This window comes from Pestalotiopsis fici (assembly GCF_000516985.1).
Source record: "Pestalotiopsis fici W106-1 unplaced genomic scaffold PFICI_Scf_1, whole genome shotgun sequence".
NCBI lineage: Eukaryota > Fungi > Ascomycota > Sordariomycetes > Amphisphaeriales > Sporocadaceae > Pestalotiopsis > Pestalotiopsis fici.
The window spans coordinates 283,065-304,753 of record NW_006917091.1 but is presented as its reverse complement, the minus strand read 5'-3'; the positions used below and the strand labels follow the sequence as shown (position 1 = coordinate 304,753).

Below are 21,689 nucleotides of genomic sequence, written 5' to 3'. Positions count from 1 at the left end.
TTGGATAAAAAAGAACGATACTATCCTGTTTCACAAATCTTGATAGTCGAATAAGTGTTTGCGTGACGAATTGTAACAAAAATAAACTCTAATCCTCATGAAATCAAAGAATGGCGACACTAGAAATGATGATATTCAACAGTCTTCGGACTGAAATTTCTCTAATAAGGATATCGCCGCCGGTCTGATATTCTCGATCAGTCTCCAATAGATGTGGCGATAAGCGGAGGTGTATGATGCCGCAATGATCCACAGACCCCGTGTTGGTTGGGAACGGGTAGTCAATCTATCGCTTATCAGCGTCGGAGACGGCCTCGAGAATCCCTGTACGATTTGGCTATAGGACACTCCACTGCCGCCGGCCATTGTCCAGCGGAGCTACGCATCATTCCGGATGTCAAAGAGTTGGAGAATCGGGATAGCTGTTGATTTCCGCGCCTTGATAAGACGGCAGGGAGTATCATGTCGTCAAGATGGATCGTTGCATCGAAACCAAACCATGTTGGGCAGATCTGCTACCATTCATGATATATGCCGAGTTATGCATTTGGTTAATGATCTGCACCATGCATCGAAATGATGTGCATCAACTGCTATCAGCCCCATATAATTATCGCAAGCTTATCGGGTACCCTTCATGGTCGGCTTGATGCTTGTGAACCTTATTTGACTTTGACGAGGAGCGCGAAGTTGTAAAAGCAGCTATTTGAATGATGTATACATGACTTTGGTACCAAGAATAATGATAAATAAGTTTGAAACACTTAAACAGTTCACTCTGCGACTCCCTAGTAATTGTACATATCTTGCTCAGTCAGCGCTTCTTGTTTTTTTGGCACAACAGTTGGTCACTATGGATATCGAAAAAGGCAAAGAGAAATGCAAAACCAGCGTCCCGTCGGGCTCATCCAGCCCAGTAATCGTCGGAGACGTGATTGAGACTGAAGCCGAAGTGTTTGGCGGCGGCGAGGGCGCAGTCAATTTTCGCAACGTGGGATGGATACGAGCGGCCATGTTCATGCTCAAGATGACGTTTGCCACGGGCGTCTTGTCACTCCCTTCCGCCCTGAATGATCTGGGCGCCGTTCCTGGTGCCATTTTCATCCTGTTTTGGGGCTTGGTCAACATGTACATGGCCGTGATCCAGGGTGAATTCAAGCTCCTGCACCCGTCGCTGCATACGGTCGCCGATGGTGCAGAAATTGCTGCACTTCAGCTCAGTTCTGGGTCCAAGAAATGGGCACTGGTCTCCAAAGAGATCACCGAGTTTTTGTATCTCGTCTCTTGGATACTTTGTACTGGACTCTCGATTCTAGGTCTCTCCATTGCGCTCAATGCCGTCACTCACCATGGCACGTGTACTGTTCTGTTTGCCTTTGTCTCTTATATCGTGGTTTCCACGATTGGAAGTATCCGAAAGATTGAGAAGACTGCATGGATCACCTGGGTCGGCTTCATTTCAATCGTCGTGGCCATCCTGGTGGTGCTCATTGCAACGGCCATCCGCGACCGACCCGCGTCCGCACCTGCCACTGGCGATTACGACTTGGGATTCTCGGCGTTTCCATCATCCAGCGTCACATTCGCCAGTGCATGGTCAGCCTCGCTCATTATCTACGCCTCCTCCGCAAACACCTCTGGCTACGTCCCGGTCATTTCGGAAATGAGACAACCCCGACACTACTTTCGGAGTGTCTATGTCACCATGACCTGGATCATTGTGTCGTACATGGTCATTGGCATGGTCATGTATCGCTACGCCGGTCAGTGGCTGGCTACACCGGCACTGGGTTCGGCCGGCCCGACCATCAAGATTGTGTCGTATGCCATATCGATCCCGGGTCTGATTGCAGGCGGTATGATTTGCGTTCATATCTCGGGGAAATCCGTTTTCGTCCGGGTCCTGCGCGGCTCCAGGCATTTGACTGCCAATACTTGGCAACATTGGACGGTCTGGCTCGCATCAACCTATGGTACAGGTCTCATTGGCTGGTTGATCTGCGAAGCGATTCCCTTTTACGGGTCGCTGGTCTCTCTGATTGGTTCCCTGGGTTTTGGGCCGTTGGGTATTTGTCTTCCTGCCATCATGTGGTTCTGTATGCATCCCCAGTACCGCGCGGGCACACTACGTATGAAAGTCATGTGGTGGCTTCACGTGGCAATCTTTGTCATGGGTCTGTTTGTCACAATTGGTGGTACGTTTGCGAATGTTGTTGTAATCATTGAGCAGTTTCGCGAGGGCGCAGTGTCTGGAGTTTTCCAATGTGCAGATAACAGCAACACGGTAGATGGATAAGATTTGGGTACATCTGGAGCTACTTTGAAGACTTTCATGACTTTTAATAAATGACCTACCTTTTCAATGAGAAAGACCATTTCCTGTGACTGTACAACTGGCCCTTGGCCTCGGTACTCGTAGTTCTTTCAGGGACTGTTCTTGGTGTGTATGGAATAATGGAATCATCATTCAAATCGGAGGAATGCTATACATTAGAGACCCCGTGCAGCGTTGAAAGAGTCGACAATCTCTCGGGTGGCCTTTACTATCTCGACACAGCCAGGCGAGTCAGAATGACAGCATGTGCTGGTGGGATATTCCTTGACCGGTAGGTCTATCATCTCCCCGGTGACAGCCTTGACCTTGCTTTGCTCAACTTGGCTCCTGACGTGCTCCTTGACATCGTCAATCAACCAAGGCTTCTTCTTGCGATCGACAATAAGTGTTCCATCTGCGCGATACTTTACATCACCATAATATTCCGCCCAAAACTCGAGCCCCGCCTCCAACGCCGCGGTTTCCATGTGCGTACCGGCGAGACCAAAGACGCGCATACCCTTGGGCACGCCTGCCCAAACAGCACGTGCCACCTCGAGATCTCGTAGCATCATACCATACAAGACTCCATGAGGCTTGACGTGGTGCATCTCGACGCCCTCTGCGGTGAGGAATCCTTGCAGAGCGCCGACTTGGTAGATGATGTTGGCCGTGTGCTCTTCGGGAGTAAGCTTCATCTCACGTCGACCAAAGCCTTGAACGTCTGGGAGTCCCGGGTGTGCACCAATTTTGACATTGTGAGCCTTGCACAGAGCGACGGTCTGCTTCATAATGAGGGGATCGCCGGCACTGTTGGTGGTTAGACGAATTTGCGCTAGTGTATCGCATCTGGTCTGGTGCAGGCTTACTGAAATCCGCAAGCCACATTTGCGTGATCAATCATGGGGAGTAACTCTTCATCTGGGCCGCAAACATAATTGCCATAGGCCTCGCCCATGTCCACGTTGATGAATGCTTTATGCCGGGTTGGAGGCATTTTTGATAGTTCTCCAATAGTCCACCAGCAGAGATGCTGCACTTGAATCAGCGGTTATTATCAAGATACTACAACAACTTCACCACTGAAATCGAGAAAGTGTCAATAAATAATGACGTCGCGATGCCGAGAACCGGGAGTTAGGTCAAGGTCTCATCTCGAGATAGGCGTTAGAGTTGGTGTATGCGGGGTGATTATGCTGGGCGGGTTAGCGGGTAGCCAATGCATCGGATGTGGCCCGAAACCCCAAGTCGACTGGCGATAATGCACGAATAGAATGGACCGTAAACGTTAAGATCTGCACTCGAGTGACCACTACCAATCTCGAATAGGAAGTTTTATGCTCCATTGCGACTCCAACACTTGAGACATTCCCCTCAAAAGGCTGCAACCGACAGTCACAGCTGTAGACAAGATCTGGTATTGGGGCTGTAGTAAACTTGCGACTATTATTACCTCGTGTCATTGAGGATCAAACCGTGCTCCGTGCTAAACGGTGTAAGCCTTGACATAAACTTTATTTGATAGCTTGTATTGCATCGTTTTGCTCGGCATCATGGATTCCCTGCGCTCTGTTCTAGTGGCCAACAGAGGAGAGATAGCATGTCGTTTGATTCGTGGGGCAAGGTGAGTGCATTCAGACCTTATTTCCGCTGTCGCAAAGATAAATACGAGCCTCATCGCAAAACTCGCTGACATGCATCTCCAGGGAGCTACAAATAAAAACCATTGCGATATACACGGATGTAGATGCCGAGTCGCAGCATGTCATTGCAGCTGACGAGGCCCAACTATTATCAGGCGATGCAAGTACTGCATATTTGGACGGGCAAGTATTCATTGATTGAGTTTCCCCTGCCCAGCTGCTAATGTCTGATGACAGAGAACAAATCATTTCAATCGCAAAGCAAAAGGGTGCACAGGCCATTATACCAGGCTATGGATTTCTCTCTGAGAACGCAGAGTTTGTGCGCCTCGTAGTCGCTGCTGGCCTGACATTTGTTGGCCCTTCTGCAGAGACCATTGAAATGATGGGCTTGAAACACACTGCAAGAGAACTTGCCGTGGAAGCGGGCGTCCCCGTCATTCCGGGATCCAAGGGCCTCTTGGAGTCTGCTGGTGATGCTGTGACCGCGGCGCAAAAGCTTGGATTTCCAGTCATGCTCAAGGCAACTGCCGGCGGTGGAGGAATGGGCTTGATGGTTTGCCAGAATGAGCAGGACGTCAAGCAGAGCTTTGAGCAAGTCCAATCTAGAGGCACTACCCTGTTCAAGAACTCTGGAGTGTTTCTTGAGAAATACTACCCTGATAGCCGGCACATTGAAGTCCAAATCTTTGGAAACGCCCAAGGACACGTCATTAGCATTGGAGAACGAGAGTGCTCCATACAAAGAAGGCATCAGAAGGTCATTGAAGAATGTCCGAGTCCATTCGTGGAGCGCAATCCTAGCCTTCGTCAAAAACTGACGAAAGATGCTATTAGTCTCGGCGAGAGAATTTCATATGGCTCAGCGGGTACAGTGGAATACCTTGTGGACGACCATACTGGGAATCACTACTTTCTCGAGATGAACACTCGCCTGCAGGTTGAGCACGGTGTCACCGAGATGTGCTATGCTGTAGATCTGGTTCACTTGATGTTGAAACAGGCAGATCGTCAACTCGGTGGATCGGGTGGCCTTGATGCGCAGGAGTTGAGTAACTTACAAGCTCAATGCCTTGAGCCTCGAGGTCATGCAATCGAGGCGCGCGTCTATGCCGAGAATCCTGCTCGCAACTTTGCACCCAGCCCTGGACTACTACAGCAAGTCACTTGGGAACTTCATGAACAATCGAGAATCGATACTTGGGTACGCTCTGGAAATGTCATCAGCTCCATGTACGACCCACTCCTGGCCAAGATAATGCATCATGCACCATCGCGTCAACAAGCTATTTCGGAATTGATAAAAATACTCAAAGGCAGTCAAGTGTGTGGGCCCCCGACGAATCTTGACTTTCTGCTGAAGGTCGTCGAATCGGATGATTTTGGCACAGGGAGCACACTGACTAGAACCCTGGATACTTTCAGCTATGTTCCAGCTGCCATCGATGTTGTGGCCGGTGGCTCACAAACATTGATCCAAGATTACCCCGGGCGTCCAACCGTTGGACACGGATTCGGCCATGCTGGCCCTATGGATCCCATCGCCTTTCGCATCGCGAATAGTTTGGTCGGGAATTCCGTTGGCACCGAGGCTCTCGAGATTACGCTGACCGGGCCTGAATTGCTATTTCTCGGAGACGCCATCATTGCACTATGCGGTCCCCCTGTTCAGGCCTCCGTGGACTCTACTGAACTGCCTCTGTGGATCCGCGTGCGTATCCAGGCAGGTCAAAGAATCAAAATTGGCAAGCTTGCGCAAGGTTGCCGCTTGTATCTTGCCGTCTACGGAGGGTTTCTCAATGTGGCTGAGTGGTTTGGTAGCAAGTCTACGAACCCCATGGTCACTGTCGGTGGCTACCAGGGCCGTGCTCTCCGGGCAGGTGACTTTCTCCGGATATCTGCAGCCACGTCACTTGCTGCAATGGAGCCTGTTTCGGTTCCCTCGAAACTATTGCCTCGGTACCAATACGACTGCTGGGATATTCAAGTCATGTCGGGTCCTTATGAGACTGGTTATCTCACAACCGAAGATATCAGGATGATCACCTCGACCGAATGGCAAGTCAGTCATAATGCTGCACGAGGAGGAATGCGACTCATTGGCCCTCGCCCCAAGTTTGCACGCTCGGATGGAGGAGAGGGGGGATCGCATCCCAGCAATGTTTTTGAATATGGTTATCCCATTGGCGGACTCAACTGGACCGGTGACGAGCCCGTCATATTTCCCGTCGATTGTCCCGACTTTGGAGGTTTCATCTGCAGCTCGACTGTGATCAAAGCGGACTTTTGGAAATTGGGACAAGTGCGTTCAGGCGATCGCATACGCTTCCGCCTTGTCACACTAGAGGGTGCCCTTGAATGTCGAAGAAGAAATGAGAGCTTTGTTGAGGCAATTTGCAGTGCCATTGGTGATGGTGATTGGACGATAGTCCCAATGTTTACAGACCTTCCGCTGGCACCCGAGACCGCAGAGACCGGATTTGACCTTCTGCATGTGATCGAGGCAACAGATTCCAGCCCACTGGCCACATACAGAGCGGGTGGCGATGACTTTCTGCTGGTTGAGTATGGAGACGGCAAGCCGGACCTGAATCACAAGTGCCGCGCCACTGCTTTGAGGAGGAGTATTGAAGCCATGATGGCCAAGAGTTCATCCTCCAAAGACGATCGGTTGCATATCTTGAACATGGTGGGGTGCGGAAATTCGTTGATGATCTACTACGACGGCCTTCAACTGTCCAGAACACGCCTCTTGGGCATACTTCTGGATATGGAGAAATCGTTTGGCGACATGAGTATGGCCAAGTTTCCTAATAGGCGCTTCCGTGTCCCCGTGACCTTTCAGCACAAGAAGATTGATGCAATGATGGAGCGGTACATGACGAATCAGCGGAGCAAAGCAAGCTACCTACCCGATCCCTTTGAGTTTCTTGCAGCGAATAACGGGCTCACAACGGATGAGCTGAAAAGGGTGCTACTCAGCCTCGAGTCTGTCGTTATTGGCGTGGGTTTCTTCATGGCGCTGCCCGAAAGTCTTCCTGTGGATCCACGACATCGGCTGCGAGCACCCAAGATGAATCCTAGTCGCACATTTACACCAGCAGGGACGTTTTCCTGGGGTGGTTGTGCCATTGCAGTTTACCCGGTCGATAGTCCTGGCGGTTTTATGCCGCTCGGAATGACAATGCCCGGAGTCGATGTCTACGGCTCCAAAGACGGCTTCAGTGAGACTCGGCCCTGGATGTTTGAAGACATGGATCTCATCACCTACTATGAGGTATCCGAGGAAGAGTACGATCGTCAAATGCTGAAGTTCAGAGCTGGTAGTTATCAATTCGAGTATGAAGCTGATGTCTTTGACATGGGTGCGCATAATGTGCTCTTGCGCGAGACGCAGGACGAGGTGCAGCGGACTCAGGAGAGAATCGCTTTAGCTCAAGCAAAAATGGCTGTTCTAGAGAACAAGCTATTGGAAGAATGGATTGCCGAGAAGAAGTCAAACGAGACAGATCCAGGCGAGCTGCAGAAGCTACTAGAAGGTGAGTTCATGGTGGCCCCTCTGGGTATCATTGCAGTCTCGGTTTAGTAATTGTCCCCACTGACACATTTACAGATCCAGCAAATCGTGTCATCGAGTCGCCGGTAAATGCTAATGTGTGGAAAGTATTTGCACAAGAAGGAGATATTATTCGAAAGGGACAGACGATTACAATTCTGGAGGCGATGGAGATGGAAATCAATGTCAATGTGGCAGACGACTTAGATGCTGCGACGATTTACAAAACCTTGATTCAGCCCGGGCAGTCAGTCGAGGCGGGTCAAGCTTGCATCGTTGTAAGAGTATCATAGATTCAGCTAGACAAGCTATCGTACAGTATTTCCTATGAAGGTGCATATTGAACAGGCAGACGGGATTATAAGATGATTGCTTGAACCTTGTCAAAACTCGAGGCGCAGAGCATCGATTGAGTACATCACACGCTTGACATCGATATTAGACCAGTTTTAAGCTTTAATATAAACGTACCACCTTGATAAACACGAGGCTTCCCAGTGGGAGGTCAGGTAGTAGTCAGAACACCATATATTGTTATAGGTACGAAACTAATTCTTGCTGAAGCGACTGGCAAGGGTGAGGGAAGTTAGCGCACCAGCCAGGCATGAGCTGAAGCCTCGTCATCCACCCCTTGCTCGCTCACTACGTGCAAGTCCAGCTCTCCGCATCGTCAATATCCCCGTCTCCTGTGTATGTCAAGGACAGCGGATAGGAGCACAGGTTCCGCGTGAAGTTGGCTCCACTCGCAGCCAGCGTTTCGGGGACGGTGCCGTTCTCAACCCACGCAACAAGGGCGTCAAAGGGATCCACCGGGATGGCGCCGTACCCTCTTCCGCAATGCCCGACGCCCGGGGCCATGAAGAGGCGATAGAAGTCGTTTACTTCATCAACCCCTCCCATGGCCTGCTGTACGCTCTCGCGGTACTGCACCGTGCCGTTCCCGCCAATCAGTCCATCCGAGTACCCATGCCACGTCAACAGTTTGCCGCCGGCTTCCTTGAAGGGTGACATGTCTGGGTTCCTAGTGCCGATCAGTGTCTCGTACTTGGCGACTGACAAGTTAAAGACCTCGGGAAACGTTGTATAGTCTAGCGTGGCAAAGTCGAAGGATGGATCTTCCAGAACGAAATCTGCTATCCACGCCGCCATAAAGGTGAATGGGGGATTGCTTGTGAAAGTGCTCAGGTTGGTGCCCAGTGCGATTCCCGAGAACAGTCTATTGCCGTCAAGATCGACCGGGCCGTGAGTGGTGCTATTGAAGACGGCCGCATGCTGTGCAGTCAAAATCGTTTCGTTGCCTGAACAGCTTGTCTGCTTGCCGATCCACGTCGTTGCGTCGAATTTGCAGGTATTTGGGTCAGCAACGATGCCATCCAGTGCTCCGTCATCGGCATCGCAAAAGTCGACCGCGGCCTGAGTGAGAGTATCCAGGGCACAGGTGGGCACCCAGTCGCCTATGACATTCTGTACGACATATGGCCAAACCTCGGCCACCTGGAATGTGTCGTAGTTGATGGCTGGAGATGCCGCAAAGATTCCATCATAATCGCTCGGGTACCGTTGGGCCTCCATGTATCCTTGGCGTCCACCTTGCGAGCACCCATTCCAGTACGAGTACTCGGCTTGCTTGCCATAATACTCCTCAACCAATGCCTTGCCCGTGAGAGTCATCTGATGAATGGACAGATAGGCAAAGTTCTCGATTAGTTGACTGTTATTGGCCCACACTGAGCCGTTGATTGAGTTTGGCAAGCCCGCATCCGTGGTACTGGCAGCGTAACCTTGCTGTACTGGCAGTATCAGGTTTGTGTCTGAACCGCCAGCGGAAAGACCTCCGCCGCCTGTGCCCTGATATCTCCCATTCCATACCGTCGGGAGCCAGGTTAGTACCTTGACATTATCCGAAGAGTTTCCATGTGTGAGATAGACGGTAACGGCGCAGTAATCGGCTGTATCGTTGGTTGAGATACCAGTGACCGTAGCATTATCGACCTTTGGGGCACTTATTTCCTCGCAACTAATGACCGGGCTAAAGGATTCGCCATGAACAAGGGTGAGAGTCGCCAGAGCCAGGCTCACGAGCGCGTTGATGTATCTCATGGTCAAATTCCTCGACTGACACGATTATCGACAGACTGTGATTGTTGTCGTGGAGAGATTTGTTACTCGTATATTCAGACAGGCCTCTACGAGTTCCTGGTTACGCTATATAATCATATTTCTTTGGTATAATTATCATCTACCGAGAGAAAGTTTGCATAAACCGAGGGTATTAAAATCGTTAATTTCTAAGCGGGACAATTGCAAGGGATTTGCCGATCCATCGCTTGCGTCTTCAAGGTATTGCTTTACGTGGAGTGGCTGCACTCCACGGTCATACCCGATACCGCCTGGAGCGTGGTCTGGACTTGCACCCCGTATATCACTGCATGCAGTGATATACGGGGTGCAGCGCTCGGCTTAACCCGAGAGCTTTCATGGGGCGGCCTCAACCCCGAAAGGCCAGGTGTTCAAGTATCTAGCCACTGAAACGTCAGGTATTGAGCTGAGAAATACAGGTGACGGCCCGGATTAAATGTTATTAGAAAAGGTGTTGCCTTCCTATTGGAGCTTGAACTAGTCTGATTTGGGTGTCAACTGAGTGATGTGCTGTTCAATCTTACCCGTTTCTCGGTTTTATTGAGGTGCAGGCGTATTTGGGTAGCCCCTGCTGTTTACTGAGAGCCCCCATACATCGCATATGGCGTTGATTGGTGTGATATACCACCCCGGTGAATGGGATTCATCATCCACCATCTATCGCTTGTGTATCCTCACATGTGAATTAAGGTTATTGGATATCTGAGATTGCAAACGCGTACTCGCTAAGTAGAACTGCGGACCTAAAATTGCGGGATCGCAACACAAGCTTTTGCAAACTGGGGTTAGAGTGTCATTGCAGGTCGCCCCGGCACAATACCCCCGCAACATGATGCATTGCGACCGGGTTTCGGGATGGCTAGCGTTGCTGCCCCGGATGAAGAAACACCCACAAAACCCCGGATATCAATCGGTCGGCGAGAGCTGGGGATGGTTAGTGTGTTGCCCCGGATTAAGAAATATCCACAAAGTCCGGGGTGCCAAGTAGTTGTGCCGGTATCCGTCCTACTCAAATGTTTCTTCATCACTATATCATGCACAAGGAGATTGTCCGTCCCTGGCACGGCAATTTGATGTCTGCCTAGCCGCGGGCAGACCCCCGCGGCTGCAAGTCTGCAGAATTATGGACCCCGTTTTCATTCACAAATGATATATACAGCCGAGGGCTACCCTACATGTTTCATACCTCCAAACTACCGAAGCCGTGGGATGGGGCATACTTAATCCCGCGTAGGGGCCTCTTTCTTCCGATGCTCGCGAATGCCTGCCTCTTTGTCAACGTATACAAAAGAATAGTTCAACAGAGAACTTATATTTCAAAACATGTGGCTCAAGACGCTCTCCGGAAAACGGTTTTCAAACGCTCTATATTGCATGAGACGATGATCTATTATATCTTCTCTATTTGAATAAACTTCCGACTGTTTTCCACTGCCACAAGTGCTGTCCATATTGCATTATAGGCATATTTTGCAGTCATAACAAGAGATGGCGAACGTAGACGTGATAACTGAGGCAGGCCCTGAGGTTGAGAACAAGACAGGAGTTCTGGATCCAGAGCACAGGGATTATCTGCTGTCCCGACACAAGACATTGGAGCTTCACCCATTTCCAAGCAGAGATCCGGCGGATCCTCTCAACTGGCCCGATTGGAAGGTATATCCCCACGCATAGCGAGGCAGAATCCGGGCTGATGGCGACAGAAAAACCTGAACCTCTTCTTAATCGCCTTCCATGCCATGATGACGACGTTTATAGCGGCTGGAATTATCCCTGCCTACGAGCTGTTTGTCAGGGACTTTGGGATCACAATCTCCCAGGCGTCCTACTTGACCAGCGCGCAGGTTCTGATTTTGGGACTGTCGCCCCTTTTCTGGAAGCCCGTTTCTGATCGCTGGGGCCGGAGACCGATTTGGCTGATCTCGACGTCTTGCTCCATGATATGCAACATTGGCTGCGCCGAGAGTCGCACCTATGCCGCCCAGGTCGTGACCCGGATCCTGGTGGCCTTCTTCATCTCCCCGGCGATTGCAATCAGCAGCGTTGTGGTTGCCGAGACATTTTTTGCCGAGAACAGAGGGCAAAAGATGGGCATATGGACGCTCATGGTAACACTAGGGTGAGTGGCCAATCAAATACTATTGCCACAACTAGGTACTTAAGCTGGACTTCTAGTGCACCGACCGGGCCCTTCCTTTTAGGCTTTGTGGCTTATGCGACGGACAGCTGGAAGTGGATCTACTGGATCTTTGCCATCACGAACGGCGTGCAATGTATTGCCTACTTCATCTTCTCCCCGGAGACGCTGTTTGCCAGGGAGGGAGGAGTCAAGCTCAACAAGAAGCGCACTTTCTGGCATGATCGTTTAAATTTTCGGCTCGGAGGGCAACCACACATTGTTGCTTCAGATTTTGTCTCTCCGCTCAAGCTGGCATCCTACCCACATATTGTTATTCCCGCGGTTGCATATGCCATCGTTTTCAACTTTGCTAGCATCCTTGCTACTGTTGAGATACCCCAGATATTCACACCAAAGTTCGAGTTTAACGTCCAGCAAATTGGCTTGCAGTTCATCGGCATTATTGTTGGATCGCTGGTTGGAGAAGTCCTTGGTGGACTTGGAAGTGATCAATGGATGCGTTATCAGCATAAACGCAATACTAGATCACGCAAAGTCACGCCCGAGGATCGCCTGTGGGTGAGTTACATAGGGTTTGCAGCGGTGATCTGTGGCCTCGTTGTATTCACCGTACAGGTGGACAGACTGCAGTCGTACAACGTAACGCCAGTTGTTGGTCTTGGCATAGCAGCATTTGGGAATCAGGTCATTTCTACGGTGCTCGTGACATATGCGGTAGATTGTCACGACGAACTTGCGGCTAGTATTGGAGTGTTCATCAATTTCGTGCGCAGCACATGGGGTTTCATCGGTATGTCACACTATTGATGGTTAGAGGCCCATGCTAATCTCTACAGGTCCCTTCTGGTTCCCATATATGTTCTCCAGTATTGGGCTTAGTGGAAGCGGTGGTTTGATGGCAGGAATCATCGCAATGTGTGCAATCTTACCAATCATGTTCATCCACTGGAAGGGTCGAGCTTTGCGGAAGAAGTGAACATGTGGTCAACATTCCACTTGAAGGACAATATGATGGACGGTCGAACTCCAGTGTATTCCTGACCGGGAGGTTCTCTTTCACATGAGGTGGAGATAAAACCAAACGAAGGCAGGCGTTTGACTCGGGCACTCTTCGTGGATTCGAGGCAGCATAATGGCAAGAAAATCGTGTACATTTATAATATGGTCAATCCACCGTTTGCTACTTGTCGTAGCGACAGCTTGCAGTGCGGCTCTACCAAAAACCAAGATACAGGTTGCGTAATAGCACGCCCGATTCTCGAACGGAGGATTGATTGCGCTGACTTGTAATAGAGTTTAGTAGTGACGCCAGTAAGCACGTATGAGTAGTGGCGCTCCGTAGCGCCCGTGTCAGCTCTTTACGCTAGTCTATGGGCCCTAAATGCCCTGAGGCGAGGCGGGCGCGCGCGCCATTGTTGAGTTTCGCCCTTTCAGTAATTCGACCTCTTTCAGATGTTTTGCACTCTGATTCTCTTATCGACATGCATTGAAAAGATAAAGTGAAAATGAACAATAATCTGGAATTCGCAGGTATCCATTTCCGGTTGCACGTGTCCTCCATGTCCAGTCGCTTACCATTGACACAGACTATATCGCTCTGCGCAACCTCGCCTTTGATTGGGCGGAAAGCTACGACACCAAGAACTGGGAGCTGTTGAAGCAATGTTTGGCACCCTCGACAAGTCTCGATTTTCGCCTTCTCCAAGGAAACCTTTACGAGAACCTATCGCCAGACGATTTTGCTGGCATTATAGCCAAAATGATTGGGGATAAGAGATTGAAGACGCAGCACTTCATTGGCGCGACAAAGGTGGAATGTCTGGATGACGGATCGGTCAAGGTGGAGCATCAAATCCGCGTTGCGCATCAACGCCATGAAAGCGAAGACGCCGCTTCGCCGGTAAGCAACAAGGGCCATGGGCATGGAGTCACAACACATTGGTACAAACGATTTGGCGAGTACTGGAAAATTACGGGAGCATTGTCGAATCTTTACTGGAGCGAAGATGATCTTTTCGGGACGCTCGCGCTGGAGGACTAGGATGATGGAAATATGCGAGGTATTCATAATAAAGAATTGTTGTGATGGTTCGTGGCACTATCGACACCAGAGTGACGGATTTCATCAGAAGACTCTCAGAATTTCACATGCACGATTTTGGCGTTGCATCTGGTGCAATGCAAGGGATTTGGCGTTGCTCGTGCTCAGTAGATATGGCAAAGAGACTTATTTTCGGGAATGCGATGCACTGCATAGTGTAAGTGAGGTCGGACGACCATTGGGGTCCTGGGATTCTATGACCCTTAATCGCCACATATTGCTGTTATAGGTGTACGCTTCCCTGAGGAAAAGCAAGCTTGGCAAGGACAATCTATTCATTTGGCATTGCTATGAAATAAAGTCCACGGCCGAGCACCTGTTTCCTTGAGGCCAATCTCGTCATCTTCCATCCTTAGGTATGTTTCCGATATCGTGATCGAGTCCTTCCGTTTCCGAGGAAATATAGGCAGCTCGTGATCATGATTTGGGGGGTCGTGGGAAACATGGGCTGAAGATTTCTTGCTCCGGGTAAGCGCATTTCGAATCGCATACGAGAAACCGGATTCGTGTAAAACCTTTGGTAGGCAAGGAACACAAAGAATGAAGAACCCAATTGTCATCTCTGCACAGGCCCAGAACAGGAGGGGGCCGATGTAGTACATGGTATCGCTCTCTTTTGAAAATGTGATGGTCGTGGAAAGGCGTACGGTAGCTCCGACACAAGCTCTAGTGGAACGGATTAGTGTCGCGGGCTACATGAATGTATGTAGAAACGACGGCAGGGGCACTTACAAAATTCCCATACTAAACACGAGAGACATGCCCACTTTCCTCCTCCAGTTCATGTGTAGACTCCAGATAACTCGTTGTGGTAGCATGACCATGACAAAGTCTGTGAAAACCTGAACGCTGGCAGAAGCAAGCATGACGTTGGGAAGTTTGAAGCATTTGGAGGGCAAGTAGAACTCCCAAATTGCTTGATGTGGTACGCATTGCACATTCAAAAGAATAATGCAAGCAATTCCCCAGCCGGCTTGGAGTACAATGAGCATCATACATGTCCACCAGAAAACACTTCTAGTCCTGTCGGGAACAAAGATTCTGCACCAGTCAAGCAAGATGGCGACTTTGACCAAAGGCATAGTGGCAGAATAACTGCAACCGTAGACCAGGATGAGCTGACAACATTAGTCGGTCCAATCGCCGTCGCGGTAGAGAATTCATACATAGAGCGGACGAACCAGATCTGCATTGGTCAAGTTCCACGTGTGAACGTAATAGCCGGGGGTGAATATCATGCTATATCCGGCGTACGCTGTACCCCAATACGCTGCCTGAATCGGGGTCAGAATATCGAAGATCAGAGTCAAGGATTGAACCAGTCCCAGGCAAAGTATCAGTACTCACGTATGCACAAAACATTAAGACTGTAGGGAGTAGTTGGATTAGCTTGGCTCTCGGAATTGGTCAGGCAGGGACAATTACCTTCTTCTACAGCCGGCAACCTGGAAAGAACAACGCGATCATATGCGCGTACTGCAAGGCACAGAGTCGCAACGACCATGCAGACAGTCGTTACAAACCAAGCCAACCCGTTTTCGTTTGAGGGATTCTCAAAGTCGGGCGTGATTCCATCGGGAGGGCTGAGTGCTGGTTGCGCCATAAGATCCTGTAGGGCATCCGCCGAAGTGGCCATGCTAGAGATCCATGGGAGAGATGTCGAGATCACTGAAATTCAACTTCACAGCATTTTTGACAGGTCGGACCCAGCAGGCCCCATATCCTTATATAACATGTCGACTCCTTGCCAGGTGTACATCATTTAAAAACTTTTGAAGACAGAGTTTGGCCATTGAGGTGTTTAGTACGTGATTGTTCCCATTATTACAGGAAAAAGAACGAGATTACTGTGTACTTTAGCCATTGGATTTGAGATCGGAGAAATCGGTCACGCTGTTGGGCGAGTCACGAACCCTGAATTATCCACAAGTTGTGTTTGCTGCCAGGACCAAAGGTTATCCAAAATCAGCACAGGGGTTTCAATACTGGTACGATTGATCTTCGGGGCCCCTGTATAGAACAGTACTACAGGGTATCTAGTGCCACCAGGCGCCCATCCGCGGGACGTTGCGACGCTCCACTGCAAACCGTTGCGCTAAACTGCCGTCAGTAAAGGCTTGCGGCCCGGGGCGCTTGGGCGCCAATCTTTCCACTCCGACTGCCGGCCGCCACAGCACATGGCTTGGATGTCGATGGCGAGAGCCAACACCCAGGAAATTACATCCCCAAGGAGATCACCTGAGCACGCGATCATTGTGGGTTTAAGCATTCAGATGGGTGCTGCATCAGGAGGGAGCATATGAACAGCTCCCATTGGTCGCAAAGAGGGGATTGGCCACGCAAGCAGCCAATGGTTCAGATTATCGCAAGCGCGGCATGGGCTATGGAATGTGAAAAGATGCAAATCTCCATGATAGGGAATTTGCTCCACTATCCACGAACCGATGGTCGGTAGGGGGTCCGTCTTTTTCACAATATCTTGAGTTATGATGGAACTCTTGTGCATTTGAGTTCAGAGCCGACACAAATGCAAGCCAAAATCATTTTTTGTTGGATTGACCAACTTGAAATACAGAATTAACTCGACCAGAGTCACAACCACGTTCCGTATAAAATGGCTGCAAGTGAGCACGAGATGTATCCAAAGTCCCTCAGTGCAATGGTAACCTTGTCACATAGGTCGTCAAGCCATATCCTCTTCCAAAGATGAATACCCTCGAGCCGCGGACTTGCTGGCCATGATGGCCGACAGACCTCTGCCGTTGATTGGACCAGAAATACTTGAGACTATCAATGCCGATCAAGCCCCAGCGCACGCAAAACAAGTCCTTGATGAGTTCAATAGGGCTCTGGCTTCAAATGACGTTGGCAGACTTGCGAGCTGTTTCTTTGAGAAGCAATGCTACTGGCGCGACCAGCTTGCCCTTACTTGGCACTTGAGGACAATTGAATCGCCGCGCAACTGTGCGGCAAGTATTTCGGAGACGACGGCCCTCCGCGGTGTACCGGCTGGATTCACTATCAAAGGGGCACCGCAATTTATCCCTGCTGCTCCAACCCTCGTGAGTACAAGCGATCTTCAATGGAATGGATGGGTCGCTAAGCTATGGTGTGCGTTCAGCAATTCATCAATTGCGAGTTCACATTCACCACGTCCTCTCCAGCCGCCTCTTGTCGTGGAAGCATCAAGCTCTTACCCGTGAGACTCAATGGTAGCATTGCATGGAGGATTTGGATTCTAAGCACTTGGATGGAAGACTTGCACGTGCACCCAGAGAACACAGCTTTGCTTGATTTACCACGAAGGAACCTGGACAATCTCGATCAAATTGAGACTGATGTCTTTATCATTGGTGGTGGAAACGCGTAAGTTGGAATCAGTGGCTCTTCTTTTCGTTCTGGCCGGCATGCTCAATATTCACTGGATAGCGCCGTCGCTCTCGCTGCACGACTGAAGACTCTGGGTGTTGAGAGCATCATAGCCGAACAAAATGCTCAGATTGGAGACAACTGGTTACTTCGTTACGACTCTTTACGTTTCCATGTCCCGACATCATTTTGCGAAATGCCTTATATGAGTGAGTGCTTAATTTAGTTGAATTTCTATTTTCTTCTCCCCCGGTTCTAGTTAAAAGTATGCTGATCAAAGTTTGCAGATTACGATGAGAGCCTCCAGACTCCTCATCAACTGTCCAAGGATGACTTGGGCAATCACCTGCGAAAATATGCTGAAAGTTTCAACTTGAACACAATGACTTCTGTGAAGCAGTTTTCGACGACGTACAATTCGAAAGACGAGGTTTGGACAATCTCATTCGAAACTCCGAGCGGGCGCCGGCGCGTCAAGTGCAAACACGTCGTCCAAGCAACAGGCTTTTCGTCCCAAATTCCTTATGTACCAAATATCCCCGGACGCGAGTTCTACCGAGGGCGAGAACTACATTCTGCTAGGTACAAGAACCCCAAACAACTTCAAGACCAGGAAGGCAAGGTAAGCGAGATGACTACTCTAATCGCATCTTTGGTAATAGACCATTTCCTAACCATAACCAAACAATAGTCTGTGCTCGTGGTTGGCTCGGCAAATACTGCTTTTGATGTTATCACCGACTGTTACAATGCTGGTCTTCAAACCACAATGGTTGCCCGGTCGCCAACCTACTTGTGTCCAGTAGAGTACATCTGCGATCACCGAAGCTTGGGTGTCTATGATCCTCTCGGGGTCGAAGCAGCGGACCATCTGCTGATGACTGGACCCGCGCCGGTGGATGCGATTCTGTCCAGCGCCTTCTTTACATCTCAGGCTGCTGAGGAACCTGAACGTTACACCGCCCTTGCCAAGGCGGGTTTTCAAGTAATCGATAGCCGAGATCCGAAGGCTGTGCTCATGTCCAACCTTCTGGAACGAGCTGGGGGTCATTATGTAGATGTTGGCGCTTCCAAACTAATCGCCGAGGGCAAGGTTGCCGTCAAGGGCGGCGCCGAGCCAGTCGCCTACACGGAGCGCGGTCTCCGCTTCTCCGATGGAACCTCGATTGATGCCGATGCGATAATTTGGTGCACCGGTTTCAAGGATGGCAATGCACGTGACACTGCCGCGGAGATACTCGGCGGGGATCGCAGTCCGGTTAATGAAAAGTTCAAGGGGGACCACATACTCTTGCCCCGAGACATTGCCGCTCGACTTGATGCCACCTGGGGAATCGACTCTGAAGGCGAGGTCCGCGGTATGTGGAAGCGCCACCTACGAATGAACAACTACTGGGTCATGGGAGGCTACACGCAACAGCACCGGTGGCACTCGCGAACACTGGCGTTGCAAATCAAGGCTGCGGTTGAGGGAATTCTCCCTCCCGCATATCGTCAGATGGCGGGCAAAATCACAGAGACCGCGCTTTGAGTCGAGTGCATATGGACTAATTCGTCACTACGCTAGCAGTCTCCCTCCAAAATTGAGCGCATCGCCACGTGGACGTTGGGGTGGAGCAGGACTAGTATACCTTTTCCTTCTCGCTTAGGGACCTTTCACTGCAATTTAAGCCTACGGCAGGGGGACAGATCGGATAATGGAACATCGCCACGTGGAGTGTAGGTAGGGATTATTAATGTAGGTACTGCTTCACTGCAATTTTAGCCCACGGCAAGGGGACAGATCAGAAAATGGAACATCGCCACGTGGAGTATAGGTAGGGATTATTAATGTAGGTACTGCTTCACTGCAATTTTAGCCCACAGGGGGACACATAATAAGCATATCCACGGGGATGCTGGAAACCTGTCGTTCAACTGTGACAGTCCAACGTTTGGCGCTGTCGTCCCATGACGATGACTTCATTAGCTGACACCTCAGCTAGTTCCCTTTTTGCTTACGCAAAAAGGAAGGGAAGACGGCAAGATCGAGGAACAGCAAAATCGTCAATTGTAAGAAAAAAGAAAAGGAAAAGAAAACCGTATGCCAGCTACCAAAACAGGCGCCAATACAGGGGCCAGTCCAGTCCCCAGTCCAGTTCTAAGTCCAGTTCTACAGCCAGTTCTACAGCCAGGTCCCAATCCAATTCCCAGTCTAGTTCCATGGCCAGTTCCTCAAGATCAAAAAAGATAAGAGATAATACGATTTGGGACTAAACGTGGCGTAAAAGCAGGTCAGAAAAACACACCTTCGCAACGTTACGAAGGCCTCAAATCGACCCCAAAAGTCTTAAATTTAACGCCGATCCATATCTAACAATATTCTCTATCGTTATACTTATACATCTATATTTGAAGCCATTTAGAAGGCGTAGGAGTGGTTCAAAGTCGAAAAAGGCAAAACGATCGGGTCCAATTTTACTCGAATATAGCCGTGGTTGGTTAGCTACGCCACGCCAAGAAATGTGGCCGTACACCCGGAAAACTATAGTATCAACGGGGATGCTTGAATTGTGCCGCCAGGTATCACTCCCCAGATATTTTTTATCGACCAGTCAGGTCGCTGCGAGCAGAGGGGGGATAGATGCATGTATATCGATGTAACTTGTCATGGTGTACGTACTTGTTGTTACCAAACGGAACTTTTGCGCATTACGTTATATACAAAGATTTTTTCCAGCTGTTTGAAAATGCCTCTGCAAGCTGGGAACGCAAAAAATGACGAGCGCCTTCACTGCATTTTTAACCCACAGCAAGCGGATATAGCTCGTACTACATAATAAGACGCCATATGCAGCACTAGTGCGGGGTATGCATACTGAAATCTACGATGGGATACCCATGTGCATGCTTTCACTGCATTTTTGACCCGCAGCAAGCGGATGGATGGACTGAGACGGCACATGTTGGTTGTTTGTATGCAAGCAATGTACCTAGTACAAGGATTACTCGGCCATGGGTATAAGTAACCCTTATGCCCAGTATAGTACGTAAGGTAGCTTTAATACCTAAGTCACTGTACACACACATTTCAACAGCACATGCAGAGGACCTTACTTCACTAACCCTAGTGCCGGAACGTGCCACAATAATTGCAACAGATATGAAAATACGTACATAAGACACCGGAGTAAGTGATACAGTGACTTGAGGTCTGATTTGCATTATATCATAATGTAAATTGACTTAAATATCAGAACGATGAATCTGCAGATCTAAACACCAACAGTGAGATGATCTAGTAAGCCGGCACCAATTAAGTCCCATACTCGCCAAAGCGGCATCTGCTCGGTGCATTTTCACAGTGTTGCTCTCCGACACGCAAATCAATCAGCGATCATCGCGCATCATTTGCGCGAGGCATTATCTTGAATCTGGTTTCAGATTCTCTAATCATTTTCACTTCGTATTCAGTAGCTCCCCGTAGGAGCAACCGCAAATCCCTGCCTGCATTCCATTCGCCATCATCTAGTGCAGCCTTTAAATCCGCTTCCCAAAAGCCGCTCTTTGGAAAGTAAACAGAGTTGGACTTTGACCATTTCCATATGGGGGTCAATCTATCCTCCAAGAGTGCATCCGGGGATGCGCCAAATACGGGGATAGTGAACACCTCGACAGTACATGCGTTAGGAAATGTCCTCGTGCCAGGCATGTTGAGCACAGCGACTCTGATGTCTGCTGCTGTCTTGACGCCGTTATTCATATTTGAGGCAAGTTGTGATATCATATCGTGCGCTTCTTCACCGCCTGTGGCTGGTAGGTCGAGTCGGCCAACCTCTTCTACACCCTCAACAAGCCGAAGAAGACGGGCGCCATCGTCAACATTGATGCTTTCCGCAAGGTCATGATGATGGATTCGAGCCGTGGACGGCGAGCCAATAACTACACTGGCTATGAATGTGTGGACATGAGTGTGAGTTGACACATCGGAGTCTGGGAGCGTTTGCATCGCGTCCGAGTCGGTCTTTGTGGGAAAATTTGAATCAATCTTGCAACTGATCGTTCCTTGGAAGGACATGGGATGAACGGCCGCAGCGCGAAAGTTGGTTTAGTGTTTATAAAGTTTGATTTGCCTAGTAGTTACAAGAATTCTGACTCAGTGTGGCTGATATCATTGGATCTGTGTCACGCATGTCAATTGAACCAACGCAGGATATGAACAAGAGAAGCTGTTGCCTAGACTAGTCTCGATTTGGTCTTGCCCAATCGGATTTTGAGAGCATTATCTCCGATTCATTACCATGTTCCAGTAGATGCAGCGAGGGACTTGTTTTTATTAGTGCTCGCAGCATCAATTCATGAATGGATCATATTTCAGAATCTATATGACTGATTATTTCGAATTAGAGTCGACAGACCAGCCCACACACCAACCCTAGAGGACAAAA

General features: G+C 49.6%; 9 protein-coding genes across 9 annotated transcripts; 5 read left to right on the top strand and 4 right to left on the bottom strand.

Annotated features, from left to right (window-relative positions):
* Positions 1–853: 853 nt before the first annotated feature.
* Positions 854–2,296, top strand: PFICI_00102 (uncharacterized protein; the record flags this gene model as incomplete). Its single annotated transcript, XM_007828683.1, has 1 exon — positions 854–2,296. One exon carries the CDS (start codon positions 854–856, stop codon positions 2,294–2,296), a length of 1,443 nt encoding a protein of 480 aa, XP_007826874.1.
* A 194-nt stretch (positions 2,297–2,490) lies between these two features.
* On the bottom strand, positions 2,491–3,311 carry PFICI_00101 (Lactam utilization protein lamB; the record flags this gene model as incomplete). Its single annotated transcript, XM_007828682.1, has 2 exons — positions 2,491–3,124; positions 3,184–3,311. The coding sequence occupies 2 exons, from the start codon at positions 3,309–3,311 to the stop codon at positions 2,491–2,493; spliced, it is 762 nt and encodes a 253-aa protein (XP_007826873.1).
* Positions 3,312–3,867: 556 nt separating this feature from the next.
* Positions 3,868–7,806, top strand: PFICI_00100 (urea carboxylase; the record flags this gene model as incomplete). The annotated part of the gene is made up of 4 exons (XM_007828681.1): positions 3,868–3,938; positions 4,021–4,144; positions 4,175–7,496; positions 7,571–7,806. 4 exons carry the CDS (start codon positions 3,868–3,870, stop codon positions 7,804–7,806), a joined length of 3,753 nt encoding a protein of 1,250 aa, XP_007826872.1.
* Positions 7,807–8,155: 349 nt separating this feature from the next.
* On the bottom strand, positions 8,156–9,613 carry PFICI_00099 (uncharacterized protein; the record flags this gene model as incomplete). The annotated part of the gene is made up of 1 exon (XM_007828680.1): positions 8,156–9,613. The coding sequence occupies one exon, from the start codon at positions 9,611–9,613 to the stop codon at positions 8,156–8,158; it is 1,458 nt and encodes a 485-aa protein (XP_007826871.1).
* Positions 9,614–11,140: 1,527 nt separating this feature from the next.
* Positions 11,141–12,768, top strand: PFICI_00098 (uncharacterized protein; the record flags this gene model as incomplete). Its single annotated transcript, XM_007828679.1, has 5 exons — positions 11,141–11,308; positions 11,356–11,771; positions 11,828–12,350; positions 12,408–12,582; positions 12,629–12,768. 5 exons carry the CDS (start codon positions 11,141–11,143, stop codon positions 12,766–12,768), a joined length of 1,422 nt encoding a protein of 473 aa, XP_007826870.1.
* Positions 12,769–13,297: 529 nt separating this feature from the next.
* PFICI_00097 (uncharacterized protein) lies at positions 13,298–13,833 on the top strand (the record flags this gene model as incomplete). Its single annotated transcript, XM_007828678.1, has 2 exons — positions 13,298–13,322; positions 13,379–13,833. The coding sequence occupies 2 exons, from the start codon at positions 13,298–13,300 to the stop codon at positions 13,831–13,833; spliced, it is 480 nt and encodes a 159-aa protein (XP_007826869.1).
* A 335-nt stretch (positions 13,834–14,168) lies between these two features.
* Positions 14,169–15,529, bottom strand: PFICI_00096 (uncharacterized protein; the record flags this gene model as incomplete). Its single annotated transcript, XM_007828677.1, has 5 exons — positions 14,169–14,559; positions 14,626–15,011; positions 15,060–15,167; positions 15,241–15,260; positions 15,319–15,529. The coding sequence occupies 5 exons, from the start codon at positions 15,527–15,529 to the stop codon at positions 14,169–14,171; spliced, it is 1,116 nt and encodes a 371-aa protein (XP_007826868.1).
* A 978-nt stretch (positions 15,530–16,507) lies between these two features.
* On the top strand, positions 16,508–18,793 carry PFICI_00095 (uncharacterized protein; the record flags this gene model as incomplete). Its single annotated transcript, XM_007828676.1, has 6 exons — positions 16,508–16,517; positions 16,573–16,955; positions 17,015–17,259; positions 17,323–17,471; positions 17,550–17,884; positions 17,954–18,793. 6 exons carry the CDS (start codon positions 16,508–16,510, stop codon positions 18,791–18,793), a joined length of 1,962 nt encoding a protein of 653 aa, XP_007826867.1.
* A 1,845-nt stretch (positions 18,794–20,638) lies between these two features.
* On the bottom strand, positions 20,639–21,250 carry PFICI_00094 (uncharacterized protein; the record flags this gene model as incomplete). The annotated part of the gene is made up of 1 exon (XM_007828675.1): positions 20,639–21,250. The coding sequence occupies one exon, from the start codon at positions 21,248–21,250 to the stop codon at positions 20,639–20,641; it is 612 nt and encodes a 203-aa protein (XP_007826866.1).
* Between the last annotated feature and the right edge of the window lie 439 nt (positions 21,251–21,689).